General features: G+C 45.2%; 2 protein-coding genes and 2 long non-coding RNA genes across 4 annotated transcripts; 3 read left to right on the forward strand and 1 right to left on the reverse strand.

The window, feature by feature from the left end:
• The first annotated feature begins 331 nt into the window (after positions 1-331).
• Positions 332-7,054, forward strand: LOC100829112 (katanin p60 ATPase-containing subunit A-like 1). Its single transcript, XM_010237842.3, has 13 exons — positions 332-749; positions 844-1,005; positions 1,907-2,037; positions 3,174-3,288; positions 3,400-3,680; positions 3,920-4,044; positions 4,180-4,223; positions 4,377-4,508; positions 4,800-4,877; positions 5,060-5,142; positions 5,826-5,948; positions 6,510-6,570; positions 6,658-7,054. The coding sequence occupies exons 1-13, from the start codon at positions 468-470 to the stop codon at positions 6,805-6,807; spliced, it is 1,767 nt and encodes a 588-aa protein (XP_010236144.1). The 5' UTR covers positions 332-467; the 3' UTR covers positions 6,808-7,054.
• Positions 7,055-10,314: 3,260 nt separating this feature from the next.
• Positions 10,315-15,342, forward strand: LOC112271937. The gene is made up of 3 exons (XR_002965494.1): positions 10,315-10,648; positions 10,745-10,951; positions 14,897-15,342. It is a non-coding gene; the product is annotated as an uncharacterized LOC112271937 (long non-coding RNA).
• An 889-nt stretch (positions 15,343-16,231) lies between these two features.
• Positions 16,232-17,246, reverse strand: LOC112271866. Its single transcript, XR_002965364.1, has 2 exons — positions 17,073-17,246; positions 16,232-17,000 (listed from the first exon to the last, which is right to left on the reverse strand). It is a non-coding gene; the product is annotated as an uncharacterized LOC112271866 (long non-coding RNA).
• Positions 17,247-20,188: 2,942 nt separating this feature from the next.
• Positions 20,189-24,226, forward strand: LOC100841641 (TORTIFOLIA1-like protein 3). Its single transcript, XM_003570630.4, has 5 exons — positions 20,189-21,182; positions 21,273-21,402; positions 21,655-22,193; positions 22,927-23,315; positions 23,707-24,226. The coding sequence occupies exons 1-5, from the start codon at positions 20,382-20,384 to the stop codon at positions 23,714-23,716; spliced, it is 1,869 nt and encodes a 622-aa protein (XP_003570678.1). The 5' UTR covers positions 20,189-20,381; the 3' UTR covers positions 23,717-24,226.
• Positions 24,227-24,321: the final 95 nt, after the last annotated feature.

Consider the following 24,321-nt stretch of genomic DNA (forward strand, 5'->3'; position numbering starts at 1 on the left):
TCTATGGCTTATTCGTGGGCCTTGGCCGTAGCTGACTCGGTTGGCTTCGACCTGGTTTATAACGACGCCCATCCCTGAGTCGGAATCTTCTACTGGGTAGGCCCCCTTTTGGCAGAGCGAGTTTGAGAAATCAGTGTTTTTTTAGAGGGAGCCGGAAATCAGGGACATGGGCCCTTGGCGATAGCTGGCTTCACTTTCAATCCATAGAGTGGAAGCCCATCCCTGCGTCCAATATTATAGTGGGCCTTCATACGCAGGCCTCCTCAAGCGATGGATGATCCACGTCGATGTCACGAAGACGCATAGTGGAGTTGTTCTTTCGTGAGCAGGGGGCAAAGCAAAGCACAACTCCCCCTCAAAAAAAAAAGGAAGCAAACCAACCCCCGCGCCGCGAACTCTCCGGTGGCTTCTCCCGGACTCCCAACGCGAGCCGCCACCCTTCCTCCCCGCGGCAAAGCCTCGCCGTGATGGCCATGCTTCTCCGCCGACGCCTCCCCACTCTGGTCCGGCTCCTCCGTCCACTCCAGACCGAGGCGGCGGCCTCCTCCTCACCCCCGCTGCATCCTCTCCAAAAGCCTGTAGCCGCATCCGCCTCGCCTTCCGTCGCACCAGGGCCACGCCTACGGTTCCCCAATGTAGCGCCGCACGTGTCGGCCTCCTCGGCTGCCGCCTTTCTCGCTGCGGGAGCGGCCGCCGCGCTCGCGTCGCTGCCGGTGGTGGTGGCCTACGCCGATGCCAATAATGAGAAGGTTGAGCCTTCTCTGTTTTGCTTCTGTACAAACTTCCTCTCGTTGTTTCTGGAGTAAAGGTTCTATGTTTGAGTTTCGTCTGTTGTGTTTACAGGGCGTGGTCGACACGGCGGAGTGGGTGCCGGTGAGCGCTGATGCGGCAGTGGGGGAGGATTTGGCCCGCAAGGAGAAGAAGAGGATAATGGAGCTTATTGAGAGCCGAGGGATGCCGCTCGGATCGTACCCGCAGTTTGATGTTGCAATGAAGGGCCAGAAGGTCTCCCCCACCCCATACCCCCCCAACCCCAAACAATTTGAGTTAATTTTCTGTACCTCGTATCAGTATAGGCGCAAGAATTAGGAGTTCATCACCACTTCAGTGTACTACGTTATATTAGCCACTTTGGTGGGAGTGCTTCGCAATTTGAGCAACCGGTGCACCAACTGATGTAGAAAGCAGTAGGTAGATTTAGACATTTAGCACAGTGGTAACAGATTGGAGTGAACTGCAGTGTGAGTCCTTTTCAGAAAGAAGCATGAGTGTCCATTTTAAAATGTAGAGTATATTTTGATTTGCTAATATAAGTCTTTGACCAGCAATTACTTTGTCAATATGTGGTTTACGTGACATAAAATTAATGTCATTAGATCCGTATTCAAAAGTACTCAATTGTAATCTCAATAGTAGTTGTTAGTCAAAGCAATGTCTTAACGAACAAAAATATGCCTTGCATTTTGCAGCTGTTTGAATAATTGTGCAAGGGTGTTTCTGTTTTTCTGTTAGAGCTCAGTAGTACTCCCTCCGATCCATATTAGTTGTCGAAATATTACATGTATCTAGACGCTTTTGGGGCATAGATACATCCATATTTGGGCAAATTTGAGACAATTAATATGGATTGGAGGGAGTAGTTGGTTTTGTTGTCTGGAAGCCATATTGGCATGTTTTCTTATGATTGCTGTCTGTTTTCTTATGATTTGTTGCAATTTCACGTGGTTGCTGTGCGTCTGTTAGAGCTCAATTGTAGTTGGTTTTGTTGTTTGGAAACCATTTGGCTACTATGTTTCCTTATGATTGTACCTTATCACCCCATCATCAATAAGAAACTTAATGAATATGTTCAATATTCATTTGATAATTATAGTTGTTTATCTGATTTGATTTTTTTTACTTACAGGTGGTTGTTAAATTCAATGTACCTTCAACCTGTAATATATCATGCCTCATTGTCGATCTTGTCAAGCATCTTGGGCTTGAGGCAGAACAATTTGGTGGCGGCTCAGAGATGCTATTGCGTGCTTGGGACAGGTTAGCAAAAGAAGCCCTGATATTCAGTACCCTACAATATATGCTACTGTACCTGGTGACTTGGTTCTGTCTATGGCAATCATAAATAGATAGTTAAATAGTCCAGATTCAGATTTGATATGCAGGCATTTTCCCATGCCCATGCATGCTCTATCTATATTGTTTTTCTTCTTTTTTCAGAAAATGGAATCTTAATATTACCCCCGACCTCTGCATCCAGGATGCATATAGCCTAGAGCCTTACATTTTTCGCAATAACTTGAAAACATATGGCCACATCCAAACGTGTCACAGGCCACACCTTGAACCGACTTACAAACTAAGGAGCCCAGAGCTAGCACGCCACCCGACCGGCACATAAACTCTCTGGTAATCCACTCTAGTTGCTTGGCGTCAAACTACGTTGGTTCCTTGTGCTGCACCTTCTGTAATAATACCCATAATCGCTGCTAATTTGTACATAAGAGCAACACCTGCATACAAGAATGCACTTTTCTTTTATTAAAAACAATGTCATTACAGCATAACCAAATAGACCAAATACGCAGAGCCCCCACTAAAATGACGGAACGCAAATTCTTGTCCACCCTCCGCAATCAAGTACCAAAAAGGTGAGCCATATATGAGTAGTTACATGAACGGCTCTCCATGCTACCTTAGCCATCTCACAATCAAAAAGAGGTGCTCGATAGACTCCTGCTCTAAGCAGAAAGCATAACGGGTGTCCCCTTGCCATCTACGCTCATTGATTTTCTGTTTAATTAGAGTTCCGGCCTTCCGGGACACATTTCTCTTTGCTTATACTGGCATATTCTAATTTATTTTTTTACCAGTTGAAGATGGATCATAAATACAAAGGATATAGTGGCTCTTTAAATCTCCGCCGGTGGTTTCCCTCTATCCACTAAAACCCTAAACCCTTGACCTCTCCGTGCCGCGTTTTTCCTCAATGGTTTTCCGGCATTCTCTTAGTAGGGTGCCAAACTTTGTAACATATAGTTAGGAAGAACTGCAATACTGTTGCCAGTGATTCTCATTCTTACCTGTGAATGGCCGATTTATTTTTTTGTGTCCATGTCATAGATCTACCCTTGCAAAGTACCAAAATTTATTTTAATCAATAACTTCTGTTCCAGTGCAGCTGCACGTCAAATAACGTTGAATCCTCCCAAAATGACGGGCATTGGAGATAACAATGAAGATCATCTTTGTGTTTTGATATTTGAGCCACTTGTTGGATCTGAATATTCCGTCAGTCCTATTATACTTCATTAATATTTTGAAAGCAATTTATTCTACCCTTTTGTCATTATATAAGATTTAATGCAACTTCTGAATTCTGATCATTCTGTTTATTTCTAGGAAATTGAATTCATCAAGCCTAGCAGTTTTAGTTTGAAAGAACTTGAAGCTTTGATCAGTGCTTTAAAATTAGCTGGGCAAAAAGATATTAAGGCATCATCAGGGAAAGCATCAAGCAAAGGAAAGGATCAGAGATCTAAGCATCTACCATCTATAGACAAAACTGTATCTGATTTAGAGGCTATGGGGGTTAAGGTTTATGGGTTTGATGAAGCCTCTAGTGTTCCAATGGATGGCACTTTAATGTGGGAAAACATTGCTGGATATGAACCTCAAAAAAGGTATAACAACATAATGTCACTTTTTTTTAATCTCAAAAGCGGCAGATTTTTGTGTGCGAAAAGTTTATAACATCCCCCATGCGTACAACCACTCCTTTTCTTATTTCTGTTCAGTTTAGTTCTTTCCTTTACACTAGACACATTCTGGTGGCTGCTTGTCTTATTAGGCAACTGCTTATTTGTATTCCTCCATAAGTTATAGCTCCTAAGGTCTATTTATGTTTTTGTTCCGTTTGTAGGGAGATAGAGGATACTGTACTCTTGGCTTTACAGAATCCTGAGGTGTACGATGACATTGCTCGTGGTACACGTTGCAAATTTGAGACAAATCGACCTCGAGCTGTACTGTTTGAAGGTCCACCTGGTGAGTAGTTGAATGTTGTTTACTTTCAGTGCAAATTTCTACCCCAAAATCGAGTTGTTGCATTTTGTTCCTAGAATTTCTTCATGGTTATCATACTAATTTATACTTACCAGTTACCACTGCCTCACATCTCAGGGACTGGTAAGACATCTTCTGCTCGAGTTATTGCCAAGCAAGCAGTAAGTAACGCTGCTATACTCTTGAAATTTCAATATTGTATACTTTGATAATAAGTGCTCTTGCAATTTAAAATTATTCTGTGCAATTTTTTGGGTGATGTAATAATTAGTTCTATTAATCTTCGTGTTTGCCTTTTTTTTTTCTTATTTCAGGGAGTTCCACTGCTATATGTGCCATTAGAAATCATAATGTCAAAATATTATGGTGAAAGTGAGCGCCTGTTGGGATCTGTTTTTTCTCTTGCCAACAAACTTCCTGAGGGAGGCATTATTTTCCTAGATGAGGTATGCACCTTCGTTTAGCATACATGTGTTAAGGATACTCCAGCAATTTCTGATCTTTATACCATCTAACAACAAAATATTTCTAATCTCTAAGATGATCTTTGCCTCTTTTCTTTGTGATGATGAAGTAGATCTAGTTGCACTCCAAAATAACTTAGATCAGTGCCATTCATAATGGCTTACCGAATAACTAACTAAAAAAGTTGGAAGTTTTAAGATAGCGATTTAAGGATCCTGGTTAAACTAAGATGTTGATTTTTATGTGCTGGGCAATTTTATATCCTTTTGTAGGTAGACTCTTTTGCTATTGCCCGAGATAGTGAAATGCACGAAGCTACACGAAGGATATTGTCAGTAATTCTGCGACAGGTAGAGTCATGTTTATTTTCCTGTTACCTCTGATGGTCCAAGTAACTACTAAGTTTATATGCACTTTTTGAATACACACTCACCTTTTTTTTTGGTTTTCTACTTTTGAGACTGTCATCATACTTATTACATTTGCTGGCAGACAGCGTACCTTTTAACTCTAAAAAATTTCTTTTGTGAAGATTGATGGGTTTGAGCAGGATAGGCGGGTGGTGGTTATTGCTGCAACTAATAGAAAGGAAGACCTTGATCCAGCTCTCATCAGGTTTATTTCTGTTGCCACCCCATCTCTGTTCCTGTAAAAACTGCCAGTTCATTTTGAGATGGCCTAGTAGTGAATGTTGCATAATTTCAATAAACCGGAATCGGGCGCGCGTCCAGTCTGTTTCATAAGAAATACCATGAACCAGTAAAAATGCGAGCCACACCCGCATGTGCCTGAAAAAGAAAATGGGGGAGGTAGGAGTCAACATGCCATCTCATGGTTAGGAGCTCTGCTCCACCACCACACTATGGCAGACTGGCAGCCAACTGTTCCATGATTGGTTGCTGTCCATGGAAGGGAAGTAGTGTACTGAATACTTATTGTTTTCCCTATTATACACCACCAGAGATAATTGATCCTTTTTTGCAAACCAACGAATGAACTGATAAATTAATGGTTGCATTGGTCAACTGAGAAACGGCAGTTTAGCTGGTTGTCACTGGTTCAGCTTCTGAAGCTATGCATATTTGGAGTTCTCATGCAAGAAATATTTGTTTCTTCTGCATTTTCTAAACAGACATACATGACTGCATAGAAACTGCCAATAGAACCATGCTGCATCACTGAACCAAGCTACTTTACCCTGTAATATTTGTAAATTTGATATCCTGATCAGTTTGATATTTACTCTGCATGTGTTATGTAAAGTAAACAGTACTTCAATTGATGTTGTTACTTTGCAGCCGTTTTGATTCGATAATTTGTTTCGGCTTACCGGATCAGCAAAGTCGTGCAGAAATAGCTGCTCAATATGCAAAGCACTTGAGCAAACCCGAGTTGGCTCGATTTTCCATTGTCACTGAAGAGTAAGTCTCCATTCTGAATCTTTACTTCTACTATTAGGATGCACGTGCATTGCTACGGATCCGCGAGTAAAGACTAAAAGCGCCAAATTTATAAGTTAGTTTAGTTTTAATGTTTTAGATCAAGCAGAAAGTTTGCAGAACTACCTCGTCTTTTTTGTTCAACAATGTGTGTGTTTCATCAAATGATTAAAGACATACTTCCACACTTATAGTAGTTAATATCGTATTTTTTTTATATGTCAACAAATCAAAACAGAGTAGAAAACCTGTAGAACTGACAGTGTAGATAACTTCTGCTCGCTCTCCTAACAAGTATGCATTCATAATGAAAACAGTTCAACGAGACGGATAAAATACATATTGATATATATTTCTTCTCCATTCCTCCAAAGAATATTTTTAAAAACGTCTTTAAGCTTAGTGTGCTACTGGGACGAAACCCTTCACAAATGTGGTAAAATTATTATACATGCATGTCTTGATCTCATCTTGCCAACCATCACGTAAAACTTTGTTACTTTTACTTGTCTGAGAGCTCGGTTGATGTGTTTTTGGGTGCAGGATGGCAGGAAGAGATATCAGGGATATTTGCATGCAAGCAGAAAGACGTTGGGCATCGAAGGTATGGTAAACTGACCCGCAAGTTATTTCCCTCCTCTTTTGGGGTATGATCAGCTTCACACTTAGCCTATGTGTTTGCCTTCTATAGTTGATCAGGGGACAAATTCCAAAAGATGGGAAAGGGGAACCCGCTCTTCCTCCAATTGATGAGTATGTTGCATGCGCCGAACAGCGAAGAAAGTCTTTGCCTGATAGAACAAGACCGACGTCCAAATCCAGTGTTCTGAAATTAGCATGAAAAAACTACATGTCTACGTTACTATATCAAACTGTAATTGAATGCGGATGTGTATATGTAAAGTAGTGGCAATATACTTGGAAAACTGCAGTTATCCAAATTTTGTAGATCAGAAAACGTGGAGCAGTGGAGTAGGATAATCTAATCGATAAAGGCGATCTGCATGTTTTTTATAAAGCAATGATCCACCGAGTTGTGTCAACTGCAAATTTTGCTTCAAAATTGTGGCTTGAAGCTGTTCTGACAACTCTGCGAGGCTTACTACATGTTTCATATGTGCTTCCCGGTGCTATTGATTTATGATTGTCCACTATACATGCCAGGTTGCATTTTTCCACTTTCCAGTTTTAAAGGTACAGAAAGTGTATAAGCGTTCAAATTTCTGAGTTTTCAGCGTGTGCAGTGCAGAGAGATTACTCTATGGTCTGTATAAGAGCAGGAGTACGGGGAATACTCATGCATCCAGAAACTTGTACGTATTTGTCTATTTCTGTTTTGTCCAATAGACCGTGACAGGGCTCCGGACCACAGGCCTGGAATCATCGCTATATATGAGATCTAGTGCAGGGATACAAATGATGGTTGTTTCATTCTGCGGATGAGACAAGAACCAAATATATTCCGTTCGTCTGATGCTCCGATTCCAGGAAAGGAGAATGCAGCAGCATCCCATGTTGGTCACCGCTTCGCCAGAAAGGTACTGCCTACCTATAGCAAGCAGTGGCTGAAGTGACCATCACATTAGGTGACCGACATGGATGCAATCGGAATGAATGAATGGCCGGTCCGGTTGCACTTGCATTTGCATCCGCACCTGCATTTTCGCCCGCCCTAGCGGCCTCCAAACTTGCCTACGTGTTGTTTCTTTCAGCTTTGTCAGGATGAGCATGAAAACAATATGTTGCGCGGCTCAACAGTACTCAGTCAGCGTTTTCGCTTGGTTCAGCCTCCTGATCCTTGCGTTGGCAGAAGATTGCTCCTTTGGTTGCAACGGCCATTGCTACGGAAGATTCAGAAGCGGTGCGCGACAGATGAGCCTGAAACGTGAACGATGGCAGTATATTATCTGAAAACCACGCACGCGCATATGGACGGAACCTCATCGATCAAACCGTCCCCTGCTCGACATAAAAGGAGTGACAGCGACGAATCTCTGTCCGCATTAACCAGTTTACCGGCCCCGATCGAGCCAAGTTAGTCCGCTACACGAAAGGGGCTGCGAGGAACGCACACGCATCGGCGCAATCATGACGGAATCCGACGCTAGCTCTATACGCCCACCCACGGGTAGCAACCCTCGCCTCGCGTGCAGGACGTAGTAGAGCACGCGCACGCCTTCGATCGGCCTTTCCCCTGCCCTGCACGCCACCACCCAGACCGCGTAGCACGGCAAAAAATACATAGAACTGCTAGTACGAAAACTTCCGGCGAATGGACTTACAAGCGCGCCCTGGCCGGTGATGATAACTCCATCGGAGACCCCCAAGTAAGAGTAACCCACCCGGGCCCCGGCGGTCCCGGACTCTCCCGGTGTTGCCCATCGAACGAAACGGACTCGTAGCGCAGCTCTGTCCAGTCCCGCTGAGGACTACGTGCAGTGGTACCACAATCGCAGGAGCCCAGGACACGCCCCGGGCAGGCCAGGCCAGCGCAAGCTAATTGCCATGGCGCAAGACGCGATCGATCTATCATCTATCCCCGGTGGCCCCGGTTTTCGTGTCCCTCTCACGTCCATCGCCTGCATTCGGAGCGTGTCGAACTACCCCGGGCTCCAGTCCTGTCCGGCCAAGTTACTCCCTCCGTCCGCAAATCACTTAGTATTTTGGGATAGAGGATATGTATGTAGATTTTGCAGCATTGAATTTATGCGTTCACGAGGAAGAGCCGTGAGCTATCATATCATTGGCATCATTTTCTTCACTTCTTCATGCCATATTTTTTGTGAAGGGTGTGGTAAATTATAGTGTACCCATAAGTACCGATGAGTGGGATCAGGGCCGATTGAGGAAAGAAAAGGGAAACGACACAGGAAGACGGCGCCGCCATGCTCCGGTTCGGATCCTTCGCCGGCGTCCCACCCCTGACGGTCCCACTGGTGGGGGCCAAGGGCGATCGCGGTCGCGTTATTCCTCGTCCACTCGCACCCTCGTCGGATGGGGGGATTCTCTGTTCTGCCCCTAGGGTGATTGTGGACCGGGTGGCGCCACGTAACTCCGTGGGGAGTTCGCCGCGTGGCACGGTGGTGGTGTCGCATTATTCCTTGGATTCCCATTGCGAAGGTAACTTGCGCCGCTCCACCCCTCCGCCTTCCCATTCCACTAGGCGGCTAGGGTTTTTTCTGGACTCGCTTTTCTCCCACTTTTGGTGGAAGCCTTCATCGCCACGGGTTAGGGTTGGGGCTCCTTCGTCGGTGTGGCGAGGGGTGGTGTCCGAGGACCGTCGCTCTTTCGCGCAGGTAGTTGCGACTCCTGCGTGTGCTCGGCGACTGGATATGGTGGCGGCGCGAGGAGGGTACGGTCAGCGGCGTGAGGGCTTCCGCGCCGGTCGTGGTCGAGGCGACCGTGGCTGGAGTGATGGCCGAGGTCGAGGTCGTAACCTTGTGTGGAACCATAACACGGAAGCTGATGGAGGCGGTCACACTCGCGAGCAGGGGGTGGCCACCGAAGCTCGGGGTGAAGCGCGTAGATCGACTACTCCCGAGACAGGAGGCATGTCAGAGGAGGCGGCCGAGCCGGCTGCTACCGATACTCCTGAGATGCAATCTCATGGCAAGCACCCTTGCGATGATCTGGGAAGACGCAAGGCAAGCCACTTCGACAAGTGTGGTAAGATTGGTCATACTGTTCGTGAATGTTCTGTTCGCTACCTTGAGGATTACACTGCCAAGATGTGTGGTTTTCAATCTCATGGTCAGGGTTTTTTCTTCATACCCCTCATTCCTTCTGAAAAATCGGTCAAAGATAAGAATTCCTCTGTTGTTATTACGGTGGTTGAAGGTGTAGCATCTGCTAGGTAGATTGAGGAGACTTTTAATGCTGTTTTTGCTGTAACCTGGCGCTGCACAGCGCGTCCCCTGGGACCTGGAAAGTTTACCATGCGTTTTCCTAATGTAGTGGAGGAGTACTCTGCCTTTAAGAGTTTTAATCTGAGGAAGACTAATGCTAAAATTGATGTTGATCCCTGGTCTCCTAATGTTGGTGCTAAGGGGGAAATTCAACAAGCCTGGGTGAAAGTGAGCAATATTCCAACAGATACCAGATCTGAAGCTGTCATTGCCTATGTGGGCTCCTTGGTTGGTGTTACTAAAGATATTGATAAATCCACTATGTATAAACCTGAATATGTGAGGATCAAACTAGGCTGCCCTGATGTCTATAACATTCCCCCCACTGCTGAAGGATACATTGGTGACTATTTGTATGATTTTTTTTATGAGTTAGATTCTATGGTTGTTGGACCATCACAACCTAGCTCCTCTGTTGCTACCACATCCTATGACAAAGACTCTCATCTGCACACCCCCAAGAGGCATAAGCCAAATGAGCCTCCTCCCAAATCTGCTCCCCCAAAATTTGATAGCACCAAACACTATGATGGGGAAAAAAAAGGTGTTCCTGATTCAGTTGTGGAGGATGAGGATAAAGAGGAAAGTGATGATGATTGCAATGAATTGCTAATTGACACCTTAACTCAAGAGGCTGATGCAGCTCTCTCTGGGCAGATTGTTCCTGTTATGGTGGCCAACCACACATCTCCCTGGGTTTTAACCTATCATCTTGGTTGAAGAGAGACAAGTTCTTACCATCTGTTTCATCTGTTGCTGCTTCATGTGATGCTAAAGGTATGCTGCAGTTTATGTACCCTTTACTTGACCTCTCCAATACTGAGCCATATCAGCATCAGAGAATTACCAACGTGACTCCTTGTCTTGCTCCAGTGATCGAAGAAATTTTTTCCTTCTCTGAGGATGATGGCCCTTTTTTCTCAAGATTCTCAACCTACCGTGGAGGACAAGATGCCCACTGTGATGATTAAACCTAAGAAACCTCTGGCTCCTGTGAGGCTTAGTGACAGGTTGCAGAAGAAGGGGCAGACAACTATTCTGCACAGGGTTGAAGCTTTGCTACAGAAGAAAAACTTGAAGGTAACCACTGCTCAAATTTCTTTTCTGTCTTAGATGATCATGCCATTATATCTAAAGCTCAGGCCATGGGGGCTATGATTCTTGATGATGATTTTGACTGTGTTAATGTACTTAGAGAATTAGAAACTGCTAGAAACTCTTTACAGACACATATCTTTGTTCCTGTTCCAATTACTGCTACACTACCTCCTGTTACTGCCTCTTCTTTATCTAATCACTCTGTTGCTGATGTTAATGAGTTACAATACCCTGATAACTATGAAGAGGATTTTGTCATGGTTCAATCTAGGAAAAAGAAGAAACCACAGACACAACTGAGGTTAGTTGGTGTCATTGGACCCTCCAAGGGAGGGGCCATAAAATCTGGTGTTTCTCCACAGCCTGGGTCGGTGAAGATCACCAGACAGAGGGGGGGGGGGATAAAAAGATTTCATGATTAGTGGCCTCTTTTGGAATTGCAGGGGGTGTGGAAAGAAGGGTATGGGTAGTTGTGTTAGAGAGCTTATTTGGGACCATGCTCTGGATTTTATTTGCTTGCAAGAAATTAAGAAACCTAAAATTACTGCAGCTATTCTAAGAAGATTTGATCCTTCTGGTGCCTTTTTCTGGACTTGGCTGTCATCTAAGGGCAAGTCTGGGGGGATTATGATGGGAGTCAGATCTGTCTCTTTTGATGTTCAAAATTCCAAGCTTGGGAAATATGTGGCTCAGATGTGTCTGTGGGATAAACAACTTAAGATTAGATGGAACCTGCTTTTTGTTTATGGTGCTGCTCATGATGAAGATAAAGAGGAATTCCTTGTTGAGCTTGCTGACTTTCTTACTGTCCAGGATGCTCCCTATATAGTGGGAGGGATTTCAACCTGGTGAGACACCAGGGAGAGAAAAATCAAAATTACTATCACTCTCATCACACTGATTCTTTCAACTCAATTATCAATGTGTTCAACCTAAGAGAAATTATTATGAGCGGAGGCAAATATACTTGGACTAATTGTCAAGAGATGCCTACTTTGGTGAAGTTGGACAGAGTGCTTATGTCCCCTAAGTGGGAAGATCTCTTTCCTCTGGTAGCAGTTAGAAAGTTGGCTAAATCCCTTTCTGATCATAATGCTCTCCTCCTTACTTCTGGTTCTGCTTCTGCCAATAAGCCAAAAGGCTTCCGGTTTGAACTTTCCTGGCTCCAAAATGAAGATTTCCTTCCCAAACTTCAAGAGATTTGGTCTCATCCTATGAAAGCAAAAACTATTATTGACATTATTCATATCAAACTGCAAAGATGCAGAAAAAAAAATTTGGTCATATTAAAAACAGAAGAAAGACTTGCAAGCTGAATTGGAATTACTTGAGGCTTTAGAAGAAGAAAGTCCCCTAAATGCTACTGATGGTCCTAGAAAGGTTGAAATTATGACTCTATTGCACAATCTATATGCTGATGAGGAGATGTACTGGTTTCAAAGATCTCATCAAAAATGGCTGTTGGAGGGAGATAGCAACTCCAAATATTTTCATAAAATTGCTAATGGGAGAAAGAGGAAGAACACTATTTTCTCCTTGGAAGTGGAGAATGATTGTATTACTAAACATGTTGCATTGTTGCAACATGCTACAGATTATTATAAATCGCTGTTTGGCCCTGAACCTATGAGTAATATTGATGTTGATACTTCTCTCAGGGATTCTAGGGAGAATGTAACACCTGAAGAGAATCAAATTCTTACTAGATCTTTTTCTGAAGAGGAAGTTAGAGAGGCTCTTTTTTCTATGAAGAAAAACATGGCTCCTGGCCCTGACTCCTTTCTTATTGAATTTTTTCAAATAGGGTGGGATTTCATGAAACCTGAAATTATGTATATGTTCCATGAGTTTCATGGTGAAAGATTGGATATCCAAAGGCTTAACTATGGTGTTATCACATTACTGCCTAAAATAAAAGATGCTTTCAGAATACAACAGTTCAGGCCCATCTGCCTCCTCAACTGTTTGTACAAGTTAGTTACAAAGGTCTTGACTATTAGACTGAATCTGGTCATTCACAGGCTGATTAGCCTGCACCAAAATGCTTTCATGGAGATATATTGTTGATGGGATCTTATCCCTACATGAAATTATGCATGAAGTTAAAAAAAAGAGAAGATCCTGCTATTTTCCTCAAACTTGATTTTGAAAAAGCATATGATAAGGTTAGCTGGCCTTTCTTAATTGCTTGCATCCAAGCCAGAGGTTTTTGTGATAAATGGATTGAATGGATCAAGCAAGTGTTATATAAAGGGACAGTGTGTATTAAACTCAATAATATGCTGGGGCCCCACTTCCAGAGTCATAAGGGAGTGAGACAGGAAGACGCCCCCTATCCCCATATCTGTTCAATTTTGCTACTGACTGTTTGACTAGAATGATCTTCAGAGCTCAGCATCTTGGTATGCTTCAGGGGCTTGTTCCCCATCTTTCCACCCCTGGAATTGCTATACTGCAATATGCAGATGATACAATACTGTGTTTCAAACATTATTTTGGGCAAGCCATTAACCTGAGAATACTCTTATACACCTTTGAGCTTATGTCTGGTTTGAAGATCAATTTTGTGAAAAGTGAATTGTATTTGATTGGAGCTGATAACATCCTAGCTCAGAGCTACTCTGATATGTTTGGCTGCAATGTGGGTGATATTCCCTTTGTGTATTTGGGTGTTCCTATTGGTGGATCTAGACTATTATCAAAACATTGGGATTTTTTATGCTCCAAGGTGGAAAAAAGACTAGATGCCTGGAAGGGAGGAAACTTATCTTCTGGAGGAAAGTTGGTTCTTGTTAAAGCATGTTTGGAAAGTATTCCCACTTATCATATGTCAATGTATAGATTACCTAAAGGGGTTATTGAGAGGATTGATAAGTCCAGAAGAACCTTCTTCGCAAGGGGGAGGGGACAATAAGAAAAAGTATCACCTAGTGAATTGGAAAAAGGTTCGAGACCCAAAAAATAAAGGGGGCCTGGGCTTCAGGAAATTTGATCTCTATAATTCCAGTCTCCTATGTAAATGGTGGTGGAGACTGGATGTTAAGCAGGGCATGTGGCAGCAAATTGTAAATCAGAAGTAATTGCAAAACCATTGTATTACTACTGTGCCTGTCAAAATCTCTGATTCCCCCTGCTGAAAAGACTTATTATCTGTCAAAGCTCTTTATCTTGCTGGAAGATCTTTTGTTCTGGGTTCTGGACAGAAAATTTTATCTTGGAAAGACAAATGGCTAAACAATACATGCCTTAGTTCAAAATACCCAGAGCTTTACTTTTTCTGTGATCAAAAGGAGGTTACTGTGGCTTATGCTAAAAGCAACTTTGTTTCCTTCACTTTCTCTCGCTGGTTGCATGGGGACCTAGCAGTCCAGTGGGGATGTGTGTGTGATGCTGTGAGCAATATTACTCTCACCTGTCAAGATGACATGGTAATTTGGAAATGGGGGCCAAAGAAAAAATATTCTGTGAAGTCTGCTTATAAACACTTGAGTTGTTCTGCTGCTGGACCTGACTTGTCCTTCATCTGGAGGTGTAAACTCCCTTTGAAAATAAAAGTCTTCCTTTGACAGATCTTCCTGAATTCTATTCTCACTAAAGATAACATGGTTAAGAGAAATTGGCCAGGGGACCCTAAATGTTTCTTTTGTCACAAGATTGAGACACTGCAACACTTGTTTTTTGAATTACTGTGGCTAAATTTGTGTGGGGCTGCATTGCTCACTTCCTGGTACTGTTTTGGTTCCTAGAACCCCCTGGCAATACTTTATTTGGATTGGGAGATTGCTCAATATATCTAACCTTTGTTTCATTGAGGGTCTTGGGGCAGTTTGTTGGTCTATTTGGAAGACTAGGAATGGGGTGTGTTTTGAAAAGAAAGTTTCGCATCATACTGAATCGATTGTTTATTCATTGTGCTCGTTTCTTCAGTTCTGAGCAACACTTCAGAAGGAGCCTCGGCGACAACAAATGATGGATGGAGCCCATGGCCTACTCCAGGAGATGATGACTCTGCTGAGGCGCGCGCGAGGAAGGTCGTCGGGTGGGGTTTCTGATCGTCGGCTACTGAATTGCTAAGATGAAGATACCGGAGCTTCTGTTCGTTTGCTTTTATCTCTGGTCGTTTGCAAACTTCGCTGCTGTGTCAGCTAGCTGGTCCCGTAGTTTGACCCTGTAATAAACTTCCCTTAAATATTGCCCTGCTCTTTGAGCCGGCTCCCTCCCTCCTTGGGGAATATTGGGTGTTTGAAATTCTTCTTTAGACTTGGTAACAGCAGGTTTTCGTCCCATAGCGATGGGCCGAGCCGGCCCTGGAGCAGTGGGTTTACTGTTGTTGTAGGTTTGGCTTCCCCCCAAATTTTCCTCTGCTGTTGGTTAGTTGTTGGTGTTGTAAAAGACTTTAGGTTGCTTTCATTGCATGCAATGTGGGGATAGCCCAAGTCTAAAAAAAAAAGTACCGATGAGTGATGGCTAGTATACGCTGCTGACTGAAAATGCGTGATACTTGGGTGTACACACTCATTTCCCTGGTAACCGATGCTTGTGACGAGCGAGAGGAAATGACGAGGCCAAGATGGTGGCCGCGGCGGCGGCGACCGTGCAAGGCCGCCGGACTCTCCGTCGAGCCAAGGAGTTATTCGTATTAATATATATGTAGATTTGGCAGCATTGAATTTATGCGTCACGAGGAACAGCCGCAAGCTTCACTGCCAACATTTCTTCACTTCTTCGTGTCATGCTTTTTGTCAAGGGTGTGATAAACACGCGCAAGTACTGATGAGTGATGGCAAGTATATGTTGCTAGCCTGAAAATGCGTGATGCTTGTGACAAGAGTTTGATCGAGCTTAAAAATGAACATGCCCATTGGGGAATTCAGGATTGGCTAAGCTGTATTGCAGTCGCGCAGGCAAACCTTCTTATGTGAAAAAAGCTAGTACGTACGTCTTGCTCGTGCGTTGAGTAGACAGCAAGCAAATCACTGCACGTTCGCGATAGATGCACAGTTAACTTGTCCTACACAGACAGAGTAAAGTTCCTGGAGGCCAGCAGAGACTTTCCGGGCCTTGCTGGTACGAGCCGCTCATCTTTTCCGGCCATTAGCAAAAGGGGTCATGTTAATCAACTTTGCTTCAAGCCTTAACCACCCCGTACATATTATTAGGCAGGGAGCACGCACCTACCTACCTACAATCAGAAGGACTGAAGTCTTACTTACTTAATCACACCTGGCTAGCTAGCAAGTGAAGCTAGTGAGTGTGATCGCGTGACCGACAAGGGAAGTGCATTTATATCAGGTGAAATTAAACTTCAACTGCTTGCAAGAGAACATCAAGTGCTAGAAAGCCTAATAAACAGTGACCAGTCACTAACCTAAACCAGGAAACACTATCAAGGTTTCCATGGACTTCAGCTGAGAGAAAGCTATCATGACTGCGACGTATCAAGAGTTTTTTGGTTTATGGACGGCTCAACTCATCATATCCTCTCCTGGGGATTACTGAACCCTGAGCAAACCACGGTGGAGTTCTGCATCGAGACCGAGGTGAATAAAGCAGCAGGGTTTCCTAGTACACTAACTATAGATCAAGCAATGGCATCTGAACCGACAGGCCATTGCTTTGCTCTTAAGTGTGTCGACCTGCAAGTATTGTTAGGCCTCTTGACAGCTCCCTCCCTCCATCAATAATTCGCAATCATCGTCTCCGGTTTTTTCTTTCTTTCTTCTGTTCCTCTTTTGACGAGCAGCAACTCTGAACAAGACCATTGCTTTTGACGTCTAATTTACAGGCTAAAAAATCTCAAGGACAAGTTATGTATGTACTGCAGAAATAGAGGATCATGGTCGCTACTGAATCCTTCCCAAAGCTTCGGTGGTCCTCTATATGCATCGAAGTTTGTTTATGAGAAGCTGAGAACATGGACAAGTGAACTTGTTTATTCATGGACATGGGCAGAAGCATGTTTCTCCCATCTGTTGCTGGTTACTTCTAATTGGCCCCGAACTCTTGCCGCCAAAATCCTTTATATAGAAACCTGCAGAGATCTCTTGAATTTCGCAACAACATTACTATAAGATAGCATCTCGAGTGGACTCCGGTAGTATACCATTGCTGTGCAGGGCTGGCGGAGGCGATGATCGCCAAGAGAGTTTGGTCCAAGAAAGGGAGCACATGGGCGGAGGAAATATGATTGCGAGGGCCGCGCATGTGGCGATATATAATGGAGAGCGGCGCGTCGCTTCTACTAAAATCTGTGGTGTTTGCTGCCGTCTCGTCGTCCTCTCGCTCTCTACGGTTCCCGTGCGACATGGCATTCCGTTTTGTTTTCGAGAGAACTTTATTATTGTCGCCTTACATTCCCTTGGGCCAGCCAGCAGCAGCCTTCAATTCCTTCTTCCCAAGGACGGCCGGGGCACCACGCCAGCACGGCACGGCAAAGACACATGCCACCAGGCAGCCATTGACTGCGCGAGAGAGAGAGCCACCAAACAAAGCTTCATCAGCGTTCAGAGTCGTCTCCTCAGAACCGATCACTGGCCTTTCTTCCTGCAACATAGCGTGAATTCCAACGCTATCAAGCCACTGCTGGTAGCAATTGAACTTTGACACCTACCCAGCTGACCAGCTCAGGCGTCTCGCAATTGAACTTGGATCGATATGAGTACACTACACGCAGTGTTGGAACAGAGACCTGAATGCCACTGCTGATAGTAAACAGAGACCTGAATGCATGCTCTGAATGGCATCATCCATCCTACTACCCGCGAGAAATGGGAAACCTTTTCCAAAGCGCGTGCAATGCAGTGGCAACGGGGGATCAGGATCAAAGCTGCAGACAGTGAGTATTTAAGGCAAAAGAATGTTTGATCCGTGCCTCGCTTTTGGACGCTGCACAGAATGCCGTGGTCCTCCGGGGTACTGATGGTGGCAGCCCCGCTGCGCCATGCTTTCTTTCACTGCCCTCATCACGTGATAGCGGTATGCTACTGAAATTTATGAGATCTATCTGTGCCTACTCCAGTATACCCAGCGACTCGATCAGTGAGCAGTTCATTTATCCCACAAGCAATACATGCATGTTTCTGCATGATGAGTACGTAGGGATCCAGTGTAAGGGTAAAATCTCCTTCACATTTACAGTACAGCTAGTTGTAATTTGTTTTCCTCACCAAACAACTAACAAGTGTAGTAAGTTGTTCATGGTCCAGACTCCAGAAGGTCATCTGTGACTGTATCGATGTCCCGTTGGAGGCCAGCATCGCCCAGGTGGCATCCACCATAACACCTGCCTAGATTCACACATTAAAGCCATGCACCCGGTGGATCCCATGCACTTCAATATCCACTCTTCTTTGACACCTACCAAGCCCATACCGTGCTTCATTTCGAGCAACAACAAACTTGTGCTGCAATCCGAGTAAAAAGAAGAAGAAGAACAATCGAATATTCGCACATCGTCGTACGCACGGGCTCAAAACGCGTCCAGTTTGACCCGGCCGGGCTCTTTCCCTGATGGATTTGCCGATGGAGAAGGGCAGAGCACATGGGATGAGGAGAACACTGGGAAACGCCTCCCGGACACTACTTACGGTGCCATCGTCCATGATCCATCCAGGTGCATCGTATGTATATTTGGCCATTGCGCCTCCTTCCGGTGTGAAGAACCGACGGGCCCGTGATGGGCATTTTGTATGCTTCCCGTTCTTCTGGTAATCCGACATCGTTTGGGGATGCACCAAGATAGGTTTACGACACGACATACTACCTTTGCTTTGCATGTGATCGTCAACACCCATTGGTTTCGTCCCTGCTTTCAAGGCCGGGGTTACGAGAGCCAGGTCTCACATGTTTATATTCACTCGATCGATCCCTTCCTAGCTTCAAAGCGAGCTTTGGAAGACAGCCGTTTCATGTACTATATCTAGCTTTTGCCTTGCTGTATTTATACGTACTGTACTTCGTTACATATACACAGAACCTTGTTTTTCATTTCCCCCCTTGCTCTTTATAGATTGGCTTTGCGCAAAGCCGAAGAAGGCCCGGCAGCCAGCAGAGCAGGTCACGTGCCGGGTTATCCGTCGCCAGCGTTGGCAGGCCAGGGGACGCTCCAGGACGCCGGCCTACTAGCGCGGCGGCACACGGGGCTGATAATAGCATGATACTACTGTATTTTTATTTTATTTTGAAACGGTGGGCTCTCCCCGCCGATTTCCAACAAGGCTACCAGTGACGATGTTATTCCTCCGTTTCATAATTCTTGTCAAAATATTACATGTGTCTAGACATTTTTTTAAATAGATACATCTTTTCTTTTGACAAATTTAAGACAAGCAAAGATAACAGGCCATTCCTGTGATAAATGTGTCTAAAGCTAGCTGCTCGGTTGCGTTGCGACGTCTAGATCAATCGTCAATCTGCAGAGAGAGATGCGCCGCGACGGGCAATTAGCGTTGTTTTCTGTCTCTCTTCTGGTTTTTGTCCCAAATGGAATTGGTATCGTAGGTACAGTACACTAGTACAGTGGCCGGAACTCACGTGGTAATTCATCAAGTACGGTGTTTTGTTCTACATACTGTCGCTAATCAACAGTGGGTCCTTTCTTTTCTGTAAAAAGAAACAGTATATCCTCAGACTCTAAAAATAAATCGACAACTGATGGATGGTAGTACTAGGTTGTTGACTTGTTTGTAAGTATTTGATCCTGGCAATCACCAAAAGCCACAGGCAGCTACACGTACGTAGGGATGCTCTTTCACTGTTCTAACTTGGCTTGGAAGTCCTCGCAGATTAGTCAGATGGTTTCTTGTTGTATCTAATTTCTTAGGAATCTTAAACTGTGATATTCCGTTCTGAAAGAAGTGACGTGAACTTGTATAAAAATCTATACAAATTCTCACATCATTTATTTTGAGACCGACCGACCCACGGAGGGAGGAGTATCATCTACGTGGAGTTGCTCTCATTTGACTCTGCATGCAAATCCTCTCTAAATTTTCTTTGCGTTCGACCATTAAATTTGGATATGTTTATCTGGGCGAAAACATATCAAAATTTAATGCTTTGCGAGCCACCAGTAATTGTGGTGATCAACATATAAAGCCGCTTCATGCAGTGCATATAAAGGGCAGAAAGCAGGAAAACAAAAGAAAAGTAAAAAAAAAGGGAGCTAAAACAAAAGAAAAGAAGCATAAATACACGCGCCCATCCTACTTCTTCTGCTACGACACTACTGCTGCTGCCGCTCCCACCCGCCACAGCCCACCGCCGCGTCCACGTCGCTCGTCAGTAGTGTAGCATTGAAGCTTCCATGCCGCTCCACGGTGCCGCCTCCTAACTCTGGGACGCCATTAAAACAAGCCCCGGGTCACTCTTCTCGGCTCCTACCCCCACGCACTAGCCGTGTTTCGCGCGCGCCATGGGCACCGCCGCGCGCCCGCGCGGCGCCGCCGCCGCCGAGCCGCTGAAGCAGCGCGTGAACCGCTGCCTCCTCAGGCTGTCCGACCGGGACACGGAGGCCATGGCTGCCGCCGAGCTGGACGCCATCGCGCGCACGCTGGGCGCCGACGAGCTCGCGGCCTTCGTCTCCGCCGTCTCCGACGCGCGGCCCACCGACAAGGCCCCGCTCCGCCGCCACACGCTCCGCCTCCTGGCGCTCCTCGCCGCCTCCCAACCGCGCGACGCCGTCGCGCCCCTCGTCCCGCGGATCCTCGCCGCCGCGCTCCGCCGCGTCCGCGACCAGGACTCCTCCGTCCGCGCCGCGCTCGTCGACGCCGCCCGCTCCTCCGCCGCCGCCGCCTCCTCCGCCTCCGCCGCGCTCAGCCCGCTCGCGGACGCGCTCCTCCACGAGCAGGACCAGTGCGCGCAGCTGGCCGCGGCGCTTGCCATGGCCGCCGCCGTCGAGGCCTCGGCCCTCACCGCCGACCTCGCCTCCTACCTCCACAGGCTCCAGCCCCGCCTCCTCAAGCTCCTCCGCAGCAACGCCTTCAAGGCCAAGCCCGCGCTCATCACCCTCATCGGCGCCTCCGCGGCCGTGGCCGGCGCCGCCGAGGTCACCGCTTCTATCCCCTGCCTCCGCGACGCAATCGGCAGCGACGACTGGGCGGCCAGGAAGGCCGCCGCCGAGGCGCTCGCCGCATTGGCCTTGGAATACAAGGATCTTCTCTTGACCTACAAATCCTCTTGCATTGCCTATTTCGAGGCCAGGAGGTTCGACAAGGTTGGTCTTCCGTTTGGTTGGATCTTGGTGTGGCGTGACATCTTTTTTCTGGATCTGAGTGTGGAGGCTTAAATTTTTCCGGCAATGTAGGTCAAGATTGTGCGGGAGTCGATGAGCAGGATGATTGAGGCCTGGAAGGAGATACCTGATGTTGAAGAGGAAGAATTTTCCTCTTGTACGGCGCCGGTGTCGCAGTCACAACGACGGTCTTCTGTTGCAGGTGATGCACCTACCCTGGAACGTGCCCTTTCATAGTTTTGGTTGCTCCTTGTGCAGATCTGATAAATCTATACTGACTTCTGTTGGGCTCTTGTATAATCGTGTATGCTGCTAGTAGAAAAGAGACACAATAATAAGAGTTTTTGTTGCAGAGGAGAATTCGGTCATATTACTGTTAGCTTTCATAAAACTATGAACAGCTAGACATGTGCTGTTCTTCTCTTTTTGACACAAATCACTTGTAATTAAACAGGAAGTGCAAGTGGTGGGGGATATCCAACTGCTTCGTTAGGCTCAAACTCAGTTCAATCGGCGACGAGGAGGAATAGACCACCGACGGGCAGGTCGCCTCCTCCTGATGTGTCACCTGGTGCTGCAAAAAGGCACAGCCCTTCATCCATCAGAAACAAGAAGCTTTCACCGCCTTCATACCGCAAGGTGGGCCAAGCTAAGAGCTCTGGCTACAAGGATGAAATTGCCATTGCACCGGACGCCACCCCTATCAAAGAGGTGACAGAGGAGAAGCTTCTTAAAGGAAATAATACGAGATCAAGACTGGAATCAAGGAGGGCACTTTTCCAGGGCAGCGAGGAGAGGACGGCGAAGTTGGCTGGACAAAGAGCGGGGTCACGAGTTGTTCCATACGAGGGTGGTAACTTGGAAGAGATTTCTGAAGTTGAAGGTGGACCAGAGAGGTTCCAGTCAGGTCACAAAGATGAGGGCTTGTTAGAGATCAAGTCTCAGCTACTTCAGATTGAAAAACAGCAAAGCAGTTTACTGGATCTTCTCCAGGTGACTTTCCTTTGTTACTTTGGACATTATAGTTTACAATTCAAATCAACTAGGTTCTTAAACTTCCATGTTATGTCGCAAAGTTAGCAATTGCTGGTTGTTCAAACAGGCTTACGCTTAATCTTTTCCGTGCAACAAAAAAAAGTACACTTGAACTTTGGGCTTTTGAAAACATTCCAAAAATCTGCACATTACGTTTTCTTGCAAGCCTTATAGTGCTTGTGGAGATGAAAAGCTTCTGCCGAAACTAATGAGTAAAAAAAGTTCACCGCTGGCTATTTACAAGTGAAGTGAACTTCAGGAAAGTTTAGTTGTGCCTAAAATGGACGGCTTGAGGTATTCAATCAAAACATTTGTGTTGGTTGTGAGAAGGGGCAACATATATCTTTCAGTATAACTGACTTGCATATTTGTTCATGGCACTAGTGAAATCAATGACATTTAGCAATGCCATCTTAGAGAGGGTACCTTGACAGGAATAATCACAATTTAGAATTTGACCCTGCAAAATGACCACTAAATACTTTTTTTGGCTGATTTTACGTGTAACCGCCATCCCTAAATTGATATGTGATAGCCTAGTCATTAGTCACTATGGGCCTTATAAGCACTGATTCACTTGCTAAGCTTATTTATTTTTATTTCAAAAAGGAGGGCATCCCCCGGCCTCTGCATTAACTAGTACATATGTATTGGAAGCTTATCTGACATTTTAATTCCTTTTATTTAACAGAAATTTATGGGGAAATCTGAGAATGGCATGAATTCTTTGGAGACAAGGGTTCATGGGCTCGAGATGGCATTGGATGAGATCTCTCGTGACTTAGCTGTTTCTTCAGAAAGAATGTCAAACAGTGAACCACGGCTGAACAGTTGCTGCATTCTGAGCCCAAAATTCTGGAGAAGGCATGATGGTGGTAGAAACTCTTCCAGATTTTCATCCTCTGATGTCCCAAACAGCTCGGAAGGGAGCAGAACTTCTTACAAGTGGGAAAGGCAGAAGTTTGGAGTTCAGGGTGGATTTATCACCAACCCGTTAGCCGAGCCAAACATTTCATCTGTTGGAGGAACTGTAGTTACTCAAGAAGGCAGGAGAAAGGAGTTGGCTTTACAGAAGTCAAGGTATTATTTTTCTTGTGCTAATTGTAGCCGTGATAAATAATCTAGCTCTCTGCAATTTAGTTGGTGGGGTCAGATATGGTGGTTGGGACAATTAGATTTTCCTATATGACAAAGAAATGATGAACTGACAATTACATAACAACATAAAAGTGGTACTCTTTTATGTATAAATAATATTGGAATGACCATTAAGTTATGGTGTCAAATCAACACTATATATGTGTGTGCAATGCATATTGGTGAAACTTTCCTTTACAAGACTGATGGGGTTTCCTTCTCATTTCCCAACAACCCGCGTTTAAATTTTCACAATATATTTGGCCTATAGCATTATCCTTCTTTGTTCAACTACTTGACAACTAATCCCTGTTTTCTCCAAAAAATTCTTCAGGATGGGTTAGGCATGATAAAGACCGTTTTGTTTGATGTGAGAACTGCTCGAGTTAGATATAGAGCACAGAAGCACCGACAGAGATATGATTCCCCTTTCCCGCTTCTGCAACTTTTGGAAGGATTTTCGCCTTTACGGGAGCTTGAAGCATGTGGTGTACATAAATCATGGAGGTCTTAGTCTATGCGTGCAAACTTAAAACCCCTGAACCGGGCATCAAGTCTGAAGTAGATCTCTGCTTCTGGAGCTGCATCCTGACATGGGGTTCTGAATTTCTGGTCACACCACCTCGCTCAGGATATTGAAGATGCAGCAACGCAGACTATCTTCATCAGAAACCTGCTTTCAGAGTTTGGGGCATGAGAACGGCCATTTTCTTTCGCCCCCTTGTACTTCAGAACGGCTATTTCTTTTGTGTAAGAGGGTAGCAGTCATGGTGTATCTCGGTGAGGAACGTATGGATGTATATATAGTTTGGATAATAAAACAACTTGCCCGTGAGCCTCCTTGTTATCAGTTATTACCATGCTTCATTCGTGTTTACAGCTTCACCAGACGGCCCTCTGGACTCTGAAACGGCTCCTTGTGATTTTGGCCGTGACTTGTATGAATGGT

Source organism: Brachypodium distachyon, chromosome 3, assembly GCF_000005505.3.
Source record: "Brachypodium distachyon strain Bd21 chromosome 3, Brachypodium_distachyon_v3.0, whole genome shotgun sequence".
Taxonomy (NCBI): Eukaryota; Viridiplantae; Streptophyta; class Magnoliopsida; order Poales; family Poaceae; genus Brachypodium; species Brachypodium distachyon.

What these genes read in the sequence shown, in the direction of transcription:
- LOC100829112 (XM_010237842.3), top strand. Translation starts at nt 468, where the DNA reads ATGGCCATGCTTCTCCGCCGACGCCTCCCCACTCTGGTCCGGCTCCTC. An exon ending in GAGTTATTGCCAAGCAAGCA is followed by an intron (nt 4,224 to 4,376) that starts GTAAGTAACGCT and finishes TTCTTATTTCAG; the next exon opens with GGAGTTCCACTGCTATATGT. An exon ending in AAAGACGTTGGGCATCGAAG is followed by an intron (nt 6,571 to 6,657) that starts GTATGGTAAACT and finishes TGCCTTCTATAG; the next exon opens with TTGATCAGGGGACAAATTCC.
- LOC100841641 (XM_003570630.4), top strand. Translation starts at nt 20,382, where the DNA reads ATGGGCACCGCCGCGCGCCCGCGCGGCGCCGCCGCCGCCGAGCCGCTG. An exon ending in AGGCCAGGAGGTTCGACAAG is followed by an intron (nt 21,183 to 21,272) that starts GTTGGTCTTCCG and finishes CCGGCAATGTAG; the next exon opens with GTCAAGATTGTGCGGGAGTC. An exon ending in ACGACGGTCTTCTGTTGCAG is followed by an intron (nt 21,403 to 21,654) that starts GTGATGCACCTA and finishes GTAATTAAACAG; the next exon opens with GAAGTGCAAGTGGTGGGGGA.